The sequence below is a fragment of the Lupinus angustifolius genome, chromosome LG11 (genome assembly GCF_001865875.1).
Source record: "Lupinus angustifolius cultivar Tanjil chromosome LG11, LupAngTanjil_v1.0, whole genome shotgun sequence".
NCBI classification, from domain to species: Eukaryota; Viridiplantae; Streptophyta; class Magnoliopsida; order Fabales; family Fabaceae; genus Lupinus; species Lupinus angustifolius.
The window spans coordinates 34,021,378-34,043,635 of NC_032019.1; the positions used below are offsets into that span (position 1 = coordinate 34,021,378).

At 30.9% G+C, this 22,258-nt stretch overlaps 2 protein-coding genes across 3 annotated transcripts; both read right to left on the reverse strand.

The window, feature by feature from the left end:
* Nucleotides 1,133-8,111, reverse strand: LOC109360472 (ultraviolet-B receptor UVR8-like). Of its 2 annotated transcripts, XM_019605398.1 has the most exons (11): nt 7,849-8,111; nt 7,239-7,312; nt 7,050-7,134; nt 6,106-6,237; nt 5,779-6,009; nt 5,372-5,605; nt 5,078-5,121; nt 3,538-3,720; nt 2,477-2,567; nt 1,640-1,683; nt 1,133-1,559 (listed from the first exon to the last, which is right to left on the reverse strand). In XM_019605398.1, the coding sequence occupies exons 1-11, from the start codon at nt 8,051-8,053 to the stop codon at nt 1,437-1,439; spliced, it is 1,446 nt and encodes a 481-aa protein (XP_019460943.1). In that variant the 5' UTR covers nt 8,054-8,111; the 3' UTR covers nt 1,133-1,436. The 2 variants fall into 2 exon arrangements, 1 of the variants encoding a protein (XP_019460943.1); XR_002109173.1 differs by having other exon boundaries at nt 1,478-1,559; nt 3,538-5,121.
* LOC109359117 (VAMP-like protein YKT61) lies at nt 12,635-15,328 on the reverse strand. The gene is made up of 6 exons (XM_019603654.1): nt 15,034-15,328; nt 14,487-14,584; nt 13,864-13,968; nt 13,609-13,674; nt 13,111-13,197; nt 12,635-12,959 (listed from the first exon to the last, which is right to left on the reverse strand). Exons 1-6 carry the CDS (start codon nt 15,227-15,229, stop codon nt 12,909-12,911), a joined length of 603 nt encoding a protein of 200 aa, XP_019459199.1. The 5' UTR covers nt 15,230-15,328; the 3' UTR covers nt 12,635-12,908.

A 22,258-nucleotide genomic window follows, 5' to 3' on the forward strand; every position in this document is an offset into this window, starting at 1 on the left:
CTAATGGTCATTTGTACAGCAGTAGTAAAAAATTTCAACTTGTAGCAAAAAAAAAATCTCCATTCAAAATCAAGATAAAATCGAGAATATGTTTTTCATTGAGCTCATGAAATTTCCATTTCTTTACATATTTAGCTATAATAAAAGAGCGGCCAAGTACATGAGACTCGTATTTAATAAAGTCTAGGGATAGGTAATTGTATACAGTCTTACCAGACAGAAAAATATTTTTTTTCCGGGATTTGAACCAATGATCATCACAAAAAAATAACCTTACCATTACATCAAACTCTCTTTACTTTATGTTTTTTTATTTTTTTTTGTGCATATTTGAGAGTTGCATTCCAGCTTAATTTTACAGATTGAGATAGGTACAACTCATTCACAGGACCTCGTGCAGCAGTGGACAATGGACATGAATGTCCCATTTGGTGTAAAGCGTGTCAAGATGGTTAATTCAAGTTGAATGTTGTCTGAACATTGTAAAGTCACTATTATTGAATAGTGAAGTTTTTGTGGCAGTAAAAGTGGCATATCTATATATAATTAGGAGTGTGAACATGGTTAAGTCACTTTGCTTTAGTGAAAGAAAAAATGGGGAGTCAATTATATGTTAATTCAAATACTATATTTAATTTAATTAGTTCTTCTAACTCCTTAAAATACAGCGAGTCTTAACTATAGTAATGAAATATATGAATAGTCTATAGTTGGACCTTAAAAGTACAATAATGATATAACACTAATGTGCCAATGTCTTTTATAGTATAATAAACCTGAACTATTATCGATTATCCTAATAAAAATGAGATACGTTAATTGGTTAGATCAGAGATAGTTTAGTCAAGCTAATACATTATTTGAAATTTACTAAAATTCATTCAAAAAACAAAAAAAAAGTCTTATTTCCATTAGGTTTGTCATTTACATGCATTAAAAATGTCAGGTCATAAGGTTCTATATGGCAAGTGACAAAACAACTCAAGTTTGGACTAAAATATACTACAATTCATAATTTCTCAATGCCAACTTATAACTTCTTTTTGTTTCTTTTACACCATTTTAGTATTCCACTCACTATGACTTAAATTAAGAGTCTCAAGAGTTTAGGACATCAGCATAGAGAGACTTATAAAACATTTAATATTATGTCACATCATTTCACCCAAAGGTTCAATTTAAGGGCGCAACAAGTGCTGTAAATTACAACCATAAAGAAACACTATTGCATCCCTTATTGTCTGTAAGCAAACCATAAATACTTGTCAGCTAAGCCTACAATCTAGAAATGGAAAGAGTTAGGGAAAGGGAAGAAAACAAACCAGGAAACATGTTTGGTGATTTTGGACATATCTACATTCCACTAGTGAAATGTGGACTAGTCAGTAACCTATCAAAACTGTGCAACAGATCTTGAGGCTAATAAACAAATTTTGTCAGACAGATTTGTCCACTATCAACAGGGTATGCCACCAACCACAAGCAACATTTCTTGGTCGGCAACCAGCAATAGGAACTTGACAAGGGATGTTTCTGTCAATAGCATCTCCCAGGCCAAGCTGTCCAAGTAGATCATCATCAGAAATAAAGTCAGATAGATTATTACTAAGTAACAGTTAATTTAGATTATTGAGAATACCTGGCCATATTTGTTCCATCCCCAAGTAAATATGTGACCATCATCTTCCATATGAAAAGGGGAAAAAAGTGGAGTTATCATAAGATCATGAGTGAAGCATGATAGTGTTTTTTTATAATAATGTTAAAAGTTTATGTTGTAATTAGTATTTTGTTTTCTTGGAAATACTTTTCTTGTCCACAAATTATGATGGTTTTTCATCAAACTTATGTAAATATGTCCTGGTCAAGATTTTAAAGCATGAAAAATACTGGTTAAAGGATGAGACAAAGTATCATGATCTGCTGCACTTGAATCCCATAGTGTGGGATTTACAAGGCCTTGGGCTCTCCAACTACGATAGCTAGCTTTCGTGGTGTGGCTCACGCAAAGTTCTTATCAATTGGTATCAGAGCCTTCCACCATGTCTCGCGACTGCAAAGAACATCATCGGTGGTGATGCCAGCATTGCAGTTTTTGCCCGGGGCTAGTTCATAGCCAGTCCGCATGGGTGCTAGGGTTGCAGAGCATGGTGGGATGTTAGGATCTAATTGCAAGGTGTTGGACTTGAATCCCACATTGAAGTATGGGATTCTAGTATGAGGTTTATAAGGCCTTGGGCGCTCTAACTACAATAGCTAGCATTTGTGGTGACTCTCCCAAGGTACTTATCACAAAGCAGCCTAATGATGTGCATGGTCCATCATATATGAAATTGGCGTGAAATTTGCATAGCCCATAGAATGATTCTTGGCACAAATATCTTTGGTCTATTCAATTTTAATAAGTCATAACACCATCAAAATACACAGTAACTTTGGTTTTAAACTTTCCCCTTCAGTCCTAATGGCGACATACCTGTTAGCAAAGCACTATGGCGCGCCCCACAAGAAACTATACTAGAACGCTTATTCTCAAAGCAGGAAGCCTCCAACTGTCTAGGTGAAGTCTGGGCAACAAAAAGTTAATTAGTTACACAGAAATAAGTAATTTTCAACTATTTTGGAGCAAAGCTATAGATAATCACCATATACATACAATCAGTCTATGAAGTTAACAATACAAAAATGATAAATATCCTTCATTCATTTAAGAAACAAGACATAGCTGACCCATGAAGCATCATAAAGTCCTATTTTCTTTATTTCCATGAAGCAATTTGGAAAATGTTGCAGGTTCTAAAATAATGTAATCTGCAGGAACATTACATAATAAATCTTTTTTGATAGAAAAAATAATTTCATTGAGAGACGAGATGATTACAAAAAGGGAGGAAAATAAATCATCCACTGGACCAAGATATAAAAAAATGATAAATAAGGAAAAATTTGTGGTAAAAAACAATATCTGCAAGATTTAAAACATTAAATACTAAAAATCTTGGATTGACTGACTGAATCTAACAACATTTTAGGCGGTAGGTACGACAATTTTTAATGAATCATAAACAATAAAACTACATCATCATAACTATATGCCATGGGCACAGTATAGGACTTTATGATGCTTCTTTTCAAATATATAGTTTTTCCAGGTGGCCCAGTGCACGAGGCTCCCATCTAATAAGGTTTAGGAAAGGTCGATATAAGCAGCCTTACCCTGCAAACGATAAGCCATTTCCAGGATTTGACTTGTGACCTCATGGTCACTAAGCAGCAACTTACCGTTGCTGCAAAGCTGATTTCAATTAAACAGTACTGGGTTTTTTATTACCAAGAACCAAATTACAAAACGGTGCAACTTTAAAATAATGTCAACTGCAGCAAGCTTAAATAAGACAATACTGATTACTGTAAATTTCAAGACAAAATAGAATTTAAATCCAATGAAACATGTGTCCCATCCAACACATGACTATTATTTAAACATTGTTCTAGAGATAACAAAATATGTAGACCAATGAGCAAGGTAAAACATACCTCAGTCTGGTCACTACCAGTACCCAATTGTCCAAACTGATTGCCACCAAATGCATAGATTTGACCATCTTCTGTAACACACAATGTGTGCCAAAGTCCCGCGGCAATTTTTTCCACTCCAGTTCCCAATAACAAAGGAACTAGAGTTGGTCTCAGCTGATCAGCATTATTCCCTTGCCCACACTGGAGTAAATTTACATGCAAAAAGGTTTAAAAGAAACGGTTCCTACACTTGAGCTTCATAACAATACATATCATTACATGAAATAATCTTCCTCCTCAGAAATTCATTAATAAGAAGTACATATATGCCATTCAAAACGAAATGGAACACTTGAAGTCGGGAGAAGTCCAAGGTACTTCTGAAACTCCAACATCTTTGAAACCTTTTGGTTTAAAAAATATTTGGCACCTAGCAAAATCTTGATAGACATGTGTGATGGAACATCTCAAATAGGAAAAATAAGAAAAACCATAGGCGAAAAAATTAAGATTTACCGATAAACTCTTTGTCAATGAAAATTATTTATAATAGAGCATTATATTTACAATGTGTAGCCAACCCTATCTAGTGGGAATAAAGCTTATATTAATAGCATTGTTTGATCCATGCAACTGAACCCACCTAGTGGGAATAAGACTTTGTTGGTACCCGGTAGTTCTACTATGTCCTTAAAAAGACTTGGATCTAAATGTCCTTGGTTTATGATGGAACATCATGGCATCATTTGATCCACATGATCAACCTCACCTTGTAGAAAAAAAAAAGGCTTTTGTTGTTGTTATGGTCCATATATTTAAGGTTTTGTTGTGTCCATGTAACATCATGCCACATGTCTAAAGTAATATGGACTAAAACAAATCCTACCTTCCCCTAAGCATTAGTTTGTTGAATAAGATTCTCTTGCTTAATCTTATTTATTCAATACATTAATCTTATATTGTAATCTAGAAGTAAAACATTTATATATTTGTGGCATATAAGATTCCTCACAATCACTTTATCATCAGAAGTATTTCCTTTCTTCTATCAAGATAAAAAATGCATATATCTGTCTAACCACATAAAAGAAATGCACTAGGACCTTTCACTGTTTTATCTCCTAATGTGTGTAATGTGTTGTTCTAGTTCAGAAACTGAAACTACCTTCTTTTGCATTCTTGTTCTTGGAGTTTTCTTTGGAATAAGCTTTTTAGAATCTATGGACATGATTGACTTTGCCCTACGGAACTGCATCAGCTTCTTCATATTAAACTTAGAGGTTAGGGCTTTTGAGAAGGAGCTAAAATTTTGTGGCAGTGTGCTGCATCTGCTGTTTTCTGGTGCCTTTGGTTGGAAAAGGAACGCTAAATTTTTTAAGGGAATTTCTTCATCTTTAGACAATATTTGTGATAAATAATAGGTATCACAAATTCCATTTTCACTATTGGAGTTTTCAGCAAGTTCAATTTCCAACTTATCCATAGCAATAAAAATAAATGTCTTTCCCCTAACAGAAGATGAAAAAAAAAAAAAAAAATTTGTCAAAAGGAAACTCACCTGGCCATAGAGACCCCAGCCAAAAGTAAGAAGAGCCCCGGCATCTACAGAAGAACATTTTTCAAAATAATAAATTGTTAAAATTTATGATGGTTCTGGCTAATCACTTACTGAAACTTGCATCTCTTTCAGCTGCATATAATGAATATTGACATCTGGTAACCAATCTATAGGACTCAGAAACTGAATTAGCATATGTAGCATACAATATAAATATTTTTTTATGTCACTCATTATTACTTCAACAATCAAAGATGCTTTTGCAAGGCTACAAGACAAAAGTAAAATGCTGACCTGTAACCACAGCACTATGCCGACCTCCACAAGCAATTTCCTTAACATAACTTCCAGGAACCTTTGAAACTTGAGCTCCCACACTGCTTCCTTGCTGAAAAGTTGATGACCTATCCTTCCCAGCAGCAGACTCAATACAAGGTATGAGATGAGGAGATGATACCATCTTTACACGAGAACCCAAACCTAGCTGTCCTTCGCCTCCATAGCCCCAACCCCAGACCTGTCCCACATCTGAAAACTTTGGTAAAAATTATGATGCATCATGTGTCTTGCATTACATCAAAAACCTTCGATATCTTCGTACTTCATAGAACCTACAAAACTATATACTGTAACCACAAGGAAGAGCCAACTAGACCTAGAAGGACATAAACATCTGTATAGATAGACACAAAGGGAAATACCTGACAGAGCCAAGGTATGACGCCCACCAGCTGCTACGGAGGTAATTTTCACCCCATGACCAATGGTAGCAAGAGAAGGGGACATGGTAAAGAATTCATCTCCAGATGCTGGACTGTCAGATTCCGGTCTCGCAAATGAGATCTTCCTTCTCTTCACAACATCTGCTCCAACTTTCTTGTTATCATGATGAGAATCTGACCCACTACTAGTGTTTGAGCTTTGTGGGCTTCCTGTTTAACATCTGAAATTCCATTAGCTCCCAGAAATGAAATCAGAGAACACTTTTGTTAAATTATTTTGTCGGATGCATAAGCGATGGTTAGCACCTTGTTCAGCTACTGGTGAGCTTTGTTTCCCAGCAACATCCTTTTGCAGGCTTCCCCCAGTAGTGAAATCAATAATAACTTTTCCAGAAGGCACACATTCTTTCCAGCCCCATGAATATACTTCACCTTCTTCTGCACATGAATCAGTAAGTTCCATGCAAAAGCATTAGAGTTATATCTTGGTCCTTGCATGAAGGGGTAACCTATTAGGTCAATGATTCTTTTACATGCTATGAAAACGAAGTTGACGAAGTTATAAGAGATCCTTGACATCCTATTTCTTGTACTCAAAATTAGAGGTGGTAAGGCTTTTGATATGAATGATAATGATTGCATACCAAATATCAAGCCTAAAGAGCTTTGCCATTATGGGAAATGCCCCTAAGCAATTATTTCAGATGTAAAATTGTAAGCATTGCAAGTAGCCATACAGCCTAAGGGAAAACATCATATATCCGACATTTTGTCTCAATCCTCATGAGATACGCATCATTTTTTTGTGAAGCAAAGGAAATGTTACTCATCTTTTCCAATTGAATAATCATGCTTGAGCATATCTCTTATAAGAAAGCAGCCACAATTTGGTCAGGTTGTGCTCAACCCACGTTAACTAATCTCAAAATCATAACCATAAAGGAATTTCAGAAGACAATCAATCTCTTGCCCTAATTTATATATAAAACAGAAAATGTACAAACCTTATCAAATTAAATACGAAAAATCAATTTACGTCTCCTTTTCTAGTTTTAGAACTCATCAGTAATAATCTCTAATGAACTGATTCAAAGACCAAGTTACCAAAATCAATGAAGCAAGCTCAGATTTTATTTACCATTTAGAGATACCAACATCACATTATTTCAACTGTATCATACTGACAAGAAACCACAATGCTACACCATTTACCCATAATCATTAAATTAAATACGGATTCAAAGCATTACCGGTAACAGAGGCGCAATGAGCCCAACCAGCAGCAGCCTTTACCACTGAAGCCTCAGTGGGAAGCTGAACAGGCCCTGGAATAACCTTCAAAAAATATGGACATTTCCACAACAAGTTGCAAAAATCAATCCTAACAGCATGTTCAAAATTAAAGATCGAGCTTTACATTCGAATACTAATTGCATTACCCCATGCTTCCCTGAAGTCAAATAGCTTTGGCCTTCATCATCCGCAGAACCCCACGTTATGAGCTTCCCTTTCTCTGCAAAATTAAACAACAAACACAAAATGGCGCAGAAAATAGCTGAAAATCAGAAAATGACACAAATAAAACAAAAAATGACACAACAAACGAAGAAGTTAAAGAAAAAACATAAAATCAGAGAAATTAATGAAAAATATAAAATCTCACAATTTTTTGTTCACAACACACAACTAAGAAATCAACAAAGTCACACAACAAACGCAGAAGTTAAAGAAAACACACAAAATCATACAGAAGTTAACGAAAAATAATTAAATTCCAAAACAAACAAATTAACGAAAAGATTCAAAATCATATCGAAATCAACTTAAAATCACAAAACCGCACTTCTAATACAGAAACTAACAAAGGAACACAAAAAAGAAGAAATGAACCAGTATTTCAAATTCTAACGAACGAATCTAAAAAAAAGAGTATAAATGAAACATAGTAAGTATCTGTTTCTCTCAAGCTTAGATCTAAAAAAATTCTACAAAATGGATTAATCGTTACATATGAATTTAGTCAAAGTAGTCAAAAGATGGAGAAGGAACCTGAGATGGCCATAGCGAATCCACAACCACCACCGCACACATCTTTCCACGAATCTGAAGCGAGAGAGAGCGGAACTTGCGTTGGAGAGAGTATCGGAATCTTCTCCGTCGAAGCTCCGGGAAGGTATCCCCACATGTACACCATTTTCTCCTTGCACTCTTCCACTTCAACGTTGGCATCTTCCATAGCTTTGTTTCCGTTCATGGCGAGAAAACTCTGATCTGAAAAACGACAACTTTAAGCTCCAAAACGCAGAGAGAGAGCGAGAGAGAGAGAGAGAGAGAGAGAGAGAGAGAGAATGTGTGTTAAGAAGAATGAAATTTATTGAAACGACGTCGTGTGGTGTTGTTGAAATGAAGAAGAAGAGGGGTTGAAGAAAGCGTATCAAATACATGGTTATAGCGGATGCCACGTGGGATGATGACATGGCGGTTGGGACACGTGGCATGATCAGGGTCGCAGATTTGGATTGCTGCAGAGTTCAAAGTCACGAGTGTGGTGTGGACTGTGGAAGTTTCTGGAAGACTTTAGAGGGACACGTGTCCGGTTGTGTTTTTTTTTGCATAAGGGTTGTTTTAGGCAAAATTTAGCATGGAGGGAAAGAATAGATATCATCTCCATTAATAGAGAGACGAGGGTTTCAATTTCATTATATTTTTAATATCAAAAATGTTATTTTACTATATACATGTTAGATTTTATTTGATTTTTCAAGAACTCCATTAATAAAGAAAATTCATACTCGGAAGAAAGGTTTAGTGTAATTATAACAGTTTCTCAAAGGATGGGTCTGATTGGGTTTATGGTCGGGTTCGAGTTCAAAAAATAGACCTGGTCAATATTTAGGGTCGGGTAGGGACCAAACATGACCCGACCCGTCACAGGTCACTCGTTCATCATATTTATATGTGTTTATACTCGAATATGTATAGAGTAATAATACCATTTTGATCGAAAGTATCATTTATTCTTTAATTTTTCAATAATATATATATGATTAATAATATATATCATTTTATATATTAAACTACATATTCATAATAATAAATAATAATGAAAAGTTTTTTATCTAAAATGAGCATGCATTAATTTAATTGGGTCTAAAGTCGGGTTTAAATGTTGATCCGATCATTATTTAGGGTCGGGCTAGATTCAAGTCTAAGGTCAAGTTCGAGTTCAAAAAAGTAATTCAACCAATATTTAAAGTTGGGCGAGGACAAGCCTTAACCCCGTCCTAACTTGGCCCATTCTCACCCCTACTTTATCCACATGCTTATTTGGTTAACATGATTAGAATTTGGTTTGAAAAAGGATTCAATCATTCGTTATGTACGCATATAGAGAAAAACAAATTAGGTGGCAGATTGTTCGACTTATGTCACGTGATTTAGAGCTGCATTGATGTGATGGATCTTCCCCAAACAAGATATATAGGGATAGAGTATAATATTGATGCACCGACTGTGTAAAGAATTATGCACAATCAGTATATTATTTACTCTTCATTTGAATTACTTTTTCTGAAAAGTCGATCATAATTGAAAATGAATAGTAAATAATAAAATAATAATATAAAAAATTCATATACCATTAATATATACATCTTTTTCTCATAAGGATATGTTTTAGTATGGTTGCACCAGAGTGATTTTCCGTCTAAATATTCTAATGTAGATTGTTTTCTTAAGTTTTTACTCTCTTAATATCCAAAATTTTAAGATAAAGTTTATAAATTTTATACACTTATAATATATTATTTACTATTCATATTTAGTTATTCTACACTTCAACAAAAATTAATACAAATGAAAAGTAGATGATATACTGAATGTGTATAAATTTTTACATCAATAGTACATTAATATTATACTCTAAAGAGTAAATTACACTAACATCCCATGAGTTTTCGCGAAATTACACAAATCTCCCTCACTTTTACACCTATACAAACACCCTAATTTTTATATTTTCATTACACTGACCATCCTGCATGAGAAATAAGTGTAATTTTTTGAACAAAAAATATGATAAATGCAATTAAGTTAAACAAAACATAGTATATTATGGAGACATGTCCAAATAATATATGAGTCGATACCTATTTATTATTTTTGGTTCGTTACGATATAGTATAAAAACGATTTAAACAATATCTCTTTAGAATTGTTGATACATTTTGTAAAAAAATAATAATAAAGATACATTGATTTGTATATTATTTGGATTTTTCTTCACAATATATCATGTTTTGTTTAACTTAATTGTATTTATCACATTTTTGTTTAAAAAATTACATTAATTTCTCATGCAGGGGTGATCAGTGTAATTAAAGTATAAAAACTATAGGAGATTTGGATAAGTGTAAAAAAGTGAGAGGTGATTCGTGTAATTTCACTAAAACTTAAGAATATCAGTGTAATTAACGGATTATGTTTGATATTGTTTATTCAATACTATGTAATAAATGCATAATGAGTAAGTATAAATCCTTATTGTTAGTATAAAATGACTTTTGTATATGGATAATCAAGTATTATAAAATGTTATTTATGTAAATAAAGAGAAGTAGTTCAATGATATTTTGATTACGGTTTTAATACGTATACACGGACAATATAAATATTTTTATATCATAAATAAATCATTTATCATTGATTTATTAACCATCATTGACTCTCAAACAAATGTAATATGGAATTGAGAATGTTTTGAAAGTTATTTAAAAATCTAATTCTTTGAAAAGAATAAAAAGGTATATGTCAATGTAGAAGGGTATCGTGGGTAGCACAATAAAAAAATGGAAGCAAAGAATAGCAACAATAATAAATATAAAAGTAAATCATATATTGACCATCAACCTATAAAGATATCATTAATTTAGTCTCTAACATTATCAACATTATACTTTAGGCCATCACATTATCCCACGAACGGGTTACTTTTTTGTTTATGCATAATACAAATATAATATACATATACTTTATAATATCAATAAATCATGTATTGAAACATTATATTTCTCATTCATATAGGTGCAATATTAACATTGATTTTTTAGTGTATATGTAGAATATTAACAATTATAAATGTGTTTGTATAAGCATTTATTTGTTGAAAGTGTGATTATAGAAAATATTTGATTCTTAAATAACTCAATAAATAAAATTCAATTGTATTGGATAATATCTCACCTCTATATTCTCTATATAAAATTATAAATATAAGGAGTTATTTTTGCATCATATTTTTTGTGATTACGTTTATAAGTATCATATAAAGTCATAAATATTTTTTAGCATATCTCTTAAATGCTTATGTTTTATTTTAGATTAATGTTCATTGTGTATAAATATTTGAATATATTTTTAGCGTTCAAATATTGTATAATTAAATGTTATTTATTTGATTATGTTTTAGCTAATAATCATTGTATGAAAATAACTCATAAATTAAAAACACACTAAGTTAGGATATGACATATATTTTTTCTGATAAATTTAATCAAAATAATAAAAAGAGTCTAATAATTGATTTGTTATATTACTAATTAAAATACATATATTTTTCATGAATATATATACCATTGTTATCTTTTAATTAAATAATATAATGATAGTAATTAAATACATGTGACCCGTGCATTCGCATGGCTAAAAACACACATGTTATCCGTACATTCGCATTACTAAGAAAACACATGTTACCCATGTATTCGCATAGTTAAAACGCACATATTACTCGTACATTCAATTTCATCTAATGTTCAATGACTCTTACTTTTTAACATAACAAAACATAGATGTCGTAAACACTCAATTTTAGTGGGGTAGTGACATGAACCAATCACTAATTAATATTAAATTATTATTAGCATATAAAATATATAATATATAAAAAGTAGGAACAAAAATATGTGAGAAGGAGGTGACATGTGGCATGAAGGAAAAAATGTAAGGAAAAAGTGACATGTGGCATGAAGGAGAGAAAGTGACATGTAGCATGAGGGAAGGAGAAAGTGACATGTGGCATGAGGGAAGGAGAAAGTAACATGTGACAAGAGAGAATTTTTTTTATTATGTTGTTAATAGATAGATAGATTGGTATTAACGTATGAATACTAGATTATAAAAAGATGACATTTTGTTTTATATATGATAAAAAAATAAAAAATGATTTTTAGTTACCTCCCTACCTTCAACACAACTAACTCACTTTCACCTTTAAACTCATTATCATTAAACAAATCATATCTTGGAGCTTAAATTCTTGATGATGAGCAAGGAGTTTGTTTCCAATGCATATATATATATATATATATGTCGGGTCAGACTCTTCTCTGGTTACTAGAGAGGGAACTGATGAGGGAAAAAAGCAGAAAAACAAGATGTAATCTATTTACGATATTAATGATATTTTTATCATTGAAACTAAAAGTGAAAACATCACTTCCCTCCCCAGTTCTGGAGAGGATCCCTGCTCGACGACTTCAACCTTTTCTACATTAGTCACTAAAGCCTTTTCTCTTCAATTGGAAATATCAGCATTAAACTCACTGTATTATTACTTGTTATACTCAGCTGCTATATAGCACTGGTGTTAATTCTGCAGATAACTTCAATGGACAATTTAAAGTCCCTGGAGTATGTTGGTTATGCAGATAAGTGGATTGAATATCACACTCCTGCCTCTCCCTTAATCTTATATCCGAACTTGAGACCGAATATAGATAAATTTGAAAGAAATCACTACTAGATAGGAGCATGAAAATAAATATCCAACTTCAGATTAACAAGGAATGGCTTTATCAAAACAACACTGATGTATACTATATATTACCATAGTAAGAATCACAGTTACAAACAACGTAAATTAGAACAATTTGTCAACAGAGCAAGACCTTTAGCCAATATTCGGTTACCGTCTGTAATACATATATCGGGGGAATCACAGAATTTCGTCACGCCAACAGTGTGGAGAATGATATAGACAAACGAAGCTATTATCTCCATTCCAACAGCCTCAACATCAGAACAGGATTAAGGGAAGCTCACTGGAAGGCTTACAATATGGTACAGCATTGATTGGTTTTTTTGGCCTGTTTGTAGAACATCTATTCCAAACACCAGCATCAAGTTGTGTCAGAAAACAAACTAGTAGGAAATGATGACGATGACCATAGACCAAAGATTTTAGTAACAGAAAATAAGAACAGCAAAAGAAATAATAGATGTCTGCCTGTGAGCATAAATGCATTCATGTACCTGTGATGCTGCACTTAGATCAGAACTCTTCTCAACTAAACTGTCCAGCTTCTCACCTCGTGCAAGCACACTATCAATGGTCTTATGCTGTTTGTAAAAAAATTATCATTGGGTGAGAGAAAATAATAAAGTCAGTCATGGAAAAACACTCCATCATGTGTGTAATGTGGTTCTTAGAAATCTATGCATCAGAAAGTTGTACAAAGAACCAAAACAAGCCCATGAAAAGTTTTGGAGGAAATGAGAAAATCCACTAACCAACATAAAGTTGCTAAATCAAGGTTACCAACTTGAATTTAGCATGACCAAATAAATGTATATTAAGAAACACCAGCATATTTGAAAAGAAAAAATTAATGGCCAACTGAAAGATTGACGAACTGATGACAGACGTCATATAAATCTAGGATATAAAGAAATATAAAGATGCAGTTAACCCAATCAACCCATCTACTGTTTTGCAAATATAAAGAAATGCATGCCTAACTCAATACTTACAAGAATGATTTTTGTTTCATCCAATTCCCTCTGGATTTTCATTAACTTGTCAGCCTCCGCAGGGTCCTGAAGAGTTGACAGGAACAGGTAAAAATGGCAGTTTGAGTCATAAGCAATCAAGTGAAACGATTAGTAGAAAGAAAAAACTTCATTAATATAATTTGAAATTAGACTATTCTATAATTTTCATATGAAAATATGAACAATTTCTCCTCTAGATGAAGCTAATATAATGAATAAGAGGTATTTACATGCCTGGAATTTTGTCAGAGCATCATTCAAATAGGGCCATGGTTGAGTGCTGTCAGCCTGAACAGTTCTCCATGACTCACCAAAAGCTTTTTGATATTCCTCCAGCACCTACAAAACATCATATTTGTTAAGTTTCTAATAAAATCATATGCATCAGGCATATTCCATGAACTATAATAACTATTCTAATCTGACTTTTAATTAGTTTCATTCATTTCAAGTTCCTTGAAATCAAAAGGCAAATAATTTATCTGATTACGAGTACTTTACGACAATATTTCCTCCTTGAATGGATGCAGCCACCGAAAATAAACATTTGGGCCAAAGGGAGACAAATGGTTTTCAAGAACTAACCATTTCAACTAGTTCAACAAAATAATGCTTAGACTCTTGAAGAGAGTATAGACAGTGCACACAGAATCAGACAGGACAAGAAGTTCCGGGTCAACTATATGAAATCCATGTTATTCCACAATAACTGAATAACAGAAAGTCCAATGAAGCAATAAAAAATGCAACGAACAAATTGTCAACTTGTATATGTTCTGTCCAATATACTGATGTAATAACACGGAACAAGCTATAACATGATGTGCAAATATAATAACACTGTCTCTCCCTCTCACCTGAGTGAGGAGAGAAAATGAGCTCCGAATCGGGTAGTGATCATCCATAAATCCCACAGCACAAAGGCCATTTGTGTTGTAAGCATGCACCTTGTACTCTGCAAAAGGAAACACAAATCATCAAATACTCCCAATTTCATACATAAGAACCAACCAAACCCTCTTAAAATATAACCACCACCTTAAATTTAACCACATTTCTTTAATCCGAGAAGCAGTATCCTGAAATCACATTTGACTCTAACTAACTCAATTCAAGCCGGAGAAAAACCGTTAAAAAACTCAAACTCTCCCAACCACAGTTTTTAACAGCTCAGAATCCTTACTTTAAATATATAACCACACATCAAAACAATCATTCCTAATTACTATCTTAACATTATGCTCGATCTACGTAGCCGACTTCACCAGATTCCTCAAAACGAAACCGGATCAATTAAAACGGAAAATGAAAAACATGAAAACCTAATTTATTGAATAAAAAACGATGAAAACCTAATTTATTGAATAAAAAACGATGAATAAATGAATAATTATAATAATAAACCTTCGTGCTGAACAGATTGACGTTGACCGAGAGGGGTGCGTTTAGCAACGGTGCGAGCAACGAATACAATGAATTCTCTGACGCTAGAGCGTTGGAAATAACCAAAATGGTTTAGGTCGGAAGCATTGGCGAGAATAAGTGGATCTGAACCATCAACACCAGTGCATTTCAGAACCAATAAAGATGTGATCTTCATCACTTTTTGATATATATGTGTTCCTAATTTCTTTCTCAATAAACTTTTTGCTTCAAATGATGTTGCTTCTGTTCTGTAATAATGGGGTTAAGACGAATATTGTTGTTATTGCGTGAGAATGGTGAAACTTCACGACCATCCGGTTTCAACCGCTTCTTTTTATATTCCTTAGATAGTCTGGATAACTGAAATGTGAAGGATTCAATTTTTGGGAACGATAGATAATCAAGATGACAGTATAATGAAAGGAATTAATTCTTTATCAAAAATGAATTAAAAATATTTTTAGTATTATCAAAAAAATATAATTAAGAAATATATTTTTTTAAAGTTAATACTTAACTGGTATATGATATAGTTGTTTAGTAGTATTAATGTTAAAATAAAATGTGTAACTTGATCATAGATGGTATTTTAGAAAGCTTCTTTCTAACGCACCAAGGCAATATCTTAGTGGTGCCTCGATTATTATAATGAAGACTTGAATAGTGAACATTTCCATTCTCAATCTCTCATAGGTCCATAATGGTTCAGATTTTTGGAGCAAAATACAAGGGGAGGATTTGTTCAACGTTATTCTGAAAACTTCTTCACATATTAACCACATTCATTCGTATGGAATCGATTGACAATGATTTTGAAAATCAATATACTTTGATTCACTCATTTATGTTAAGTTCCAATCGAACCAACATTGAAAATATCATTTTTCATATGGGTCCCATTTCCAACAGAGATCATACTTTTTTTAATCACAACCATGAAGTTATTTTGTTTGATTTTTGTATTTATTTTAGGATAATAACTTTGTTATATTTCATATCATCATTGAAGTAAGTATCTTATAGATATTGTAGTTTGTGTATGACGTTATTTAATTATATGGTTATAGACTTTTAAACATTAGTAGTATTTTTGGATAGTCTATCTTTATGCAAATGCTATAAACTTTCCTTTCAAATTAAAAATATATAATTATAAGTTCATATTATTTATGTTCCAAATTTTGATGTTAAAATTACACAAAGTTAAGACTCTTTTTAAGTTAAGAGATCTATTCTTTATGACTGAGAAAATAAATAAATGCAGATTTATTAAACTTTGGATCCCATTATTTATTTGCCAAATAAATCTTTAAGGTGTTGAATATTCACCTCACCAATAATTTTATGGCTATAAAGCCTTTTCATACAAATCGACTTAGAAATAGATCTTATGACACTAAAGCATCAACAACAATAATCTTATGCCACTAAATTATGAGCATCATTGCTTAATTAAAAATTTAATAAAACTACAAAATATAATAAAGTACTTAATTCAATTTAACTTAGTAAAGTAAATAATTTTCATGTGTAACTAAGTAAAAGTATAGAGATCAACTTGAAACTGTAGTTATTTAATATGAATTTGTGAACAAAATGTTTATATACATACTATCTTATACAAGTGAGGTATACCATTTGTAAGACATACTTTTAGAAATGGGTGTCCAAGTTGACACAAATGGTAACATGATTCAAATTTTCTAACCATTATATTGATATATCTTCAGTGTGATCTACAATTTTCTTCATTATCTTTATCCAGTAACTTCCAACTACCGGGAAGAAAAGTACATTAAAAACAAAATGAACAAATAATATGATAAGACAATTTTACTTTTTAAATATATTAAGATTTATTTTTAAAAGCAAAAACAACAACTTTCTTACATGGATAGTGATTCATGTGCAAAACCTATTTTCCCTAATGTTAATTTCACAGTCCAATTTTCTAATGCTTTAATAACAAGTTGTATCCATTAAGATTTTGCAAATAGCACCTAATCAGCAAAAAGCTACCTTGAATAGTAAAGAATAATATCATTTTTCTTGCAATTTCCGTGTTTGTTAGAAATTGTTCGCTTCTAGTGAGTGTACATTTTCCATTCCGAAAAAAATATTACTCCATAAATCATTGTTTTGTGACTAGTCAGGAAAATATTTAATTATTTTTTTTTTAATTTTAATATATTTTTTTAATTAATCACCAATAGTGATACATGGAATGATATTATTTATAGGACAACAAATGTGTTTCCTTTTGACATGTTTCTTAATTTATTCACCACTCTAAATCAGATTAAGATACCTCCAAATAAGGTCCTTTCTCTATTATTTGTATAGATAACTTAAATCTTATTCAATATACCATATAATTATTTATAAAATTTGATGTTTCCTCTTGCCTTTTTTAAATACAAATTGATAGTGATATGCAAACAAATTCTCAATTGTGGATTACTGGTCAAATGGTTTGAAAAGAAGGTCATATTAGATACCATTAAAAAGGAATTTGTGGAAAAGAAAACAAGGACACTTTTTTAGTCTTAAGAACTATAACTACCACCTTTGTGGTTGCTTCTTGTTAACCAATTAAGTGCACTCATACACTTTTGCACATTTGATCACCATCCAAATTGTTTATTGGCTATATTCATATTCATGAGGGTTAAATGGTTAAGGTGTTCAAATCCAAGTCAATCAAAAAATAAAATCGAAAATCAATCAAAAAATAAAATCAAAATCTGATAAAAAATAAATCAAAACTGCAAAACTGAATGTAATTAGATTGTTTTGGATTTATTTTAAAAAATGATCGATCTAAATTGTTTTTTGGATCAAACTTTAATAATCAGATTGATCCAAACCAGACCACATTAATTTGACTTATTAGGAATATGTACAAACAAAGTTGTGTGTTTAAGTGTTTAGCACTCTAGTTCGATAATGTTCTGAAAAGCTAAAATGTAAATTCAACAATAAATTCATCACATAATAGATTTTATAATGTTCATTTGATATGATTAAAAAATATGTGATGATATGAGTAATATATATTCCCACATGGAGGTAAAAAATTAGACTTCATAGATGATATTTTTTTATAAATATAATTAAATTGTTATATTTTCTTTCTTTTGATATATAATACAATCATAATAAATTAATAAATCAATGACAACTGCGAATATATCCAAATTGTTTTTTTTAATGAGAACGCCTTTTTATGAATATAATGTTCTTACCCATTGTGATCCAAATTATATTGAGGCTTTGACATAATATTTGTTTAAATTTAACAATAGTTGTTTGCTTGTTTAACTTAACATGGTGGTGGGAACAAAGTTGTCTCATTATGTCTTTATAGTGAATGTAAAAGATATTTTGACAATATTATCATAAATGCATAAATGCATGTAAAAGTTACTTTAAAGTGTATTAAACTTAATATTTTAGTCATATTTATGATTTTTGAAGGATGTGTGTAGAGTTCCAATTTTTTTATAAAAAACTAATCCAAACCGTAGATAATATTTGGATCTCATTCGATCATGTCTTAATGTAAAAGAAACGAGGTCGGTCCAGACTGCAAGTTAAATAGATGTTTGGATTAGATAATTTTTTACGTAAATGCCACCACAAACACTCCTAAATTTAGCTATTAGTTATTAGTAATTAAAAAATGTGTTTTGTTTTTCAATGTGAAATACATGATTCGTGTTAATTAATAACTCAATTGTAATATTTTAAATATAAGAATAAAGTATTTTGGAGATAACTTATATCATTCCGCAAGTAAAAATATGATATGTGTACTGTTGTGTTTAATTTTAGAAATATTTTTATAGAAAATAATTAAACATAATACATTATATTTTTACGGAGATAAGTTATCTCCTTATATCAAAATATACTTTATTCTCTTTAAATATAGACTTCAGTTTTAAATTAGCCCATTTAAATACAATATATATGGTTTGGGGGAAATATTTGGTATAATATAATATAGATCTTTTATGTATAGGTTTACATTTAATTTTTTCTTAATGTCTGCTAGGATTTTAGGATCCGTGTTTAGATAATATATTTTATGTGCTCACCTTCCTTTTATGATTTTATTAAGATCTCAATCTTATTAACTATGCATATAACCATTGTGCTTATTTAAAAGAAATGTTTTCTATCAAAACATAATTAGCTAAAGCCTGAATTTATCAATAATCATAATAAACGATTAATCTTATAATTATCCAAGTAACTATATAGAAGATATTAAGATAGTAGTTGAAATCTGGAAGCATTTGAAATAGTTGCAATATCATATAAACACCACATAATTGCATTTTTTAAGAATTGTAGTTATATGTTACTATTCATAATTGAAAATTACTACTATTTGTTCAAAATTATGTCACACTAAGTTTGAGGTTGTGGTTACAAACCCTTTTTCGTATTTAGCTAAATAGAAAGGGTACAAAGAAGGTGTGTCATACTACCTTTGAAGCACACGAGGATTAGCATTAAAATAACATTACAATACCTTGTACCAATTGGATTTAGCTTTAATTTGAGTGTTTTATTATGGAATGACACCATCTTCAATTCAAATAGTTTAACTATACAACATATACGAACAAGTGTTGGTTTAATGTTATACAACATCGTTAGATCTTCAGGATAACCAAAATGTCAATGATGTGATTCATAAACATTGAAAGAGATTAGTTCCTTACACAAAATGATGAATGAATAAAGATTAAGATTGACATCATTTTGAACCTTGTAATCCTCAAATGGTTTATAAAGCTTTTGAGATCATAGTAGATAGCGTGACTAGGACTTGATGAGAATATTAAGAATATTAATCATCTTTTCACACTTAGAATCTGAGCATAGAGTTAAAATTATTTAATTGGTCTAGTTGCATGTGTGCATGGCGTGTAATTTGCTGGTAACGTTTACTATGAACAACACTATAAAGGAGCATGTATAGCGAAGTTGAATTAAAATAATGTACTAGTTGCTCCTAAGTTTGTCTTTGTACTCATATTATTATTATTTGTTTTAAACAGAGTTCTTTTTGTTGATTTCCAAAATAAATAATAATTAACTAAGTAAGATAATGACTCTTCCCACATCTTTTCTTCAAACTATCTTTTCTCCTTTTCTAGACGCTAAGATATTGTATGGACAGTGGTCAATATTTAATGCAAAAATATGAGAAAATTCTGTATAGTAGTATCCCTCGTGCTGCTTATAAATTATAATCATCTGTAAAATAACCTTAACAAATATTTTAGATGTCTTAACTTAACTTTTAAATATTTAATATTATCATTTTATAGTTAATTTAAAACCAATTTATTATATCTAAAATGTGTGTATATTGTTTTATCAATGTTATGAAACTCAAGCATAATATCCAAGGGATTGTTAGAAATTTATAATTTATAATTAAGGTGTGCATTATATATTTGATACAATGATATCGTCTACTTATTTCGGTGGTTACATTATAAGTGATCTAATTACTGGCACCCCATAGATTTCTAAAAGCTGATAATAGATATGAGTTTAATGGGTGGATACCCATCAGGTTAACCTATAGGATATAATGGGAACTCTATAAGTTAATGCATAAGGAAGGTTATGATCCCCAATATATCAAATCATAAATAGTTTTCACTGCTCCCCATTAGAGATAAAACGAAGGTCCCAAAAGGAATTAAAGATTTGGTTGAGGAAGACCATCATACCAAAACTCTTTCAAAATGTATATCAAACGAGTAGATCAGAGAACATGGATTCAGGGTTCAGGTATGACTTTGTATCCTTGTTTTATATTATGTGTGAGAATCATGAGATTCAAGATCTTAGAATTGATATTTCACCAATCATCAAGAAATATCTAACAAGTGGTATTAGAATTTTAGGTTCTGAATTTTATGATTCTCCATTAAAGATGTTTTCGCCCAATTTTTTATGAACCCTAATTTTTTAAATTTGGGGATTTTTATGCTTCCGCTATTGGTTATGAAAATTGGGTATTCATGAATAATGAGAATAACTTTGATCTGCTTCTGCTTATTTGAATTATGAGTAATTTGTATTATAAATCATTACAACATGCATTTAAGTATATATTTAGATGTGTGCATTAACATTGCATTAACTTTTATGACTCTGTTATGTAATATGTACATTATATGTGCACTAATGTCTTACTATTGGATATTGACTTTTATTACTTCACAATTTTTTGCAATTTGTTAAAGTATATGTATAAGGTATATATATGTATTATATATATGAGCAATATGTATTTCTTGCACATTGAGGTATTATGCAATAATCTGAATATCTGCATATCTGCATATCTGTTATATATATAATTATCGTTTGATTAAATATGCTCTTCTATATTTGAGATTTTTAAATACTATACTTATTGTTTTTAATTCTTTTTTAATATGGTTATTGCATAAAACATGTACCTACCATCATGAGCAATAAATATTATTTTATATATGTAATATATTCTTTTTTGATTTGGAATTATATTTGTTAATCATAAAAGATATCAAATCTGAAGGTTTTAATTCCAAGATTATATTTTTTTATAATGGACCCATTTTGTTTATTTTTTGTGTGGTAATTATTTTTGAATTAATTGATACAATATGTTGCCAAAGTAACCTCTATTGTGGAAATTGATTAAAATTACAAAGATAAGTATGAGATTATTTATGTGAATTGTGTTCTGTCCAAATGAAGACACAATTTGGTCAAATAATAACATACTTGTGATGATAAATGTGTAATAAATATAAATTTTTTTCATTTGAATAATAGTCGGTCCAAAGAAAGGCTATTGTTTGACATAACTAATTGTTAATATTTGATCATTACGTTGAGAGTACCACTTACAAAATTAATTTCTCTGTCCAAAGACTAGAAATTGATGTTGTGCTAGGTATCTTGTGATGAGTCTATTATGTGAACATGTCTTGTTTTATGTATATTATCTGACTTGTTTGTTTAAATGGTTGCAACATTTATGGTTTATTACATTGTTTGGTGGTTGATTGCATTATTAAGTGATTGCTATTGTTGAAACATTGTTTCTTTTGGATAGCTTGCCCTACCATGTTTAATCATGTATAAAATGATAATATTTTTTTTATGGAAAATTCAAAAGGATCAT

Bases quoted from the DNA above. Each gene is read 5' to 3' on its own strand.
- LOC109360472 (XM_019605398.1), bottom strand. From the start codon at position 8,053: ATGAACGGAAACAAAGCTATGGAAGATGCCAACGTTGAAGTGGAAGAG. The intron at 7,313-7,848 runs GTTCCTTCTCCA...TTAATTTTGCAG, and splicing joins ATTCGCTATGGCCATCTCAG to AGAAAGGGAAGCTCATAACG. The intron at 6,238-7,049 runs GTAATGCTTTGA...ATTCATGTGCAG, and splicing joins TCATTGCGCCTCTGTTACCG to AAGAAGGTGAAGTATATTCA.
- LOC109359117 (XM_019603654.1), bottom strand. From the start codon at position 15,229: ATGAAGATCACATCTTTATTGGTTCTGAAATGCACTGGTGTTGATGGT. The intron at 14,585-15,033 runs GTTTATTATTAT...TTCCTTTTGCAG, and splicing joins TCAATCTGTTCAGCACGAAG to AGTACAAGGTGCATGCTTAC. The intron at 13,675-13,863 runs GCATGTAAATAC...TCAACTCTTCAG, and splicing joins ATGCTCTGACAAAATTCCAG to GACCCTGCGGAGGCTGACAA.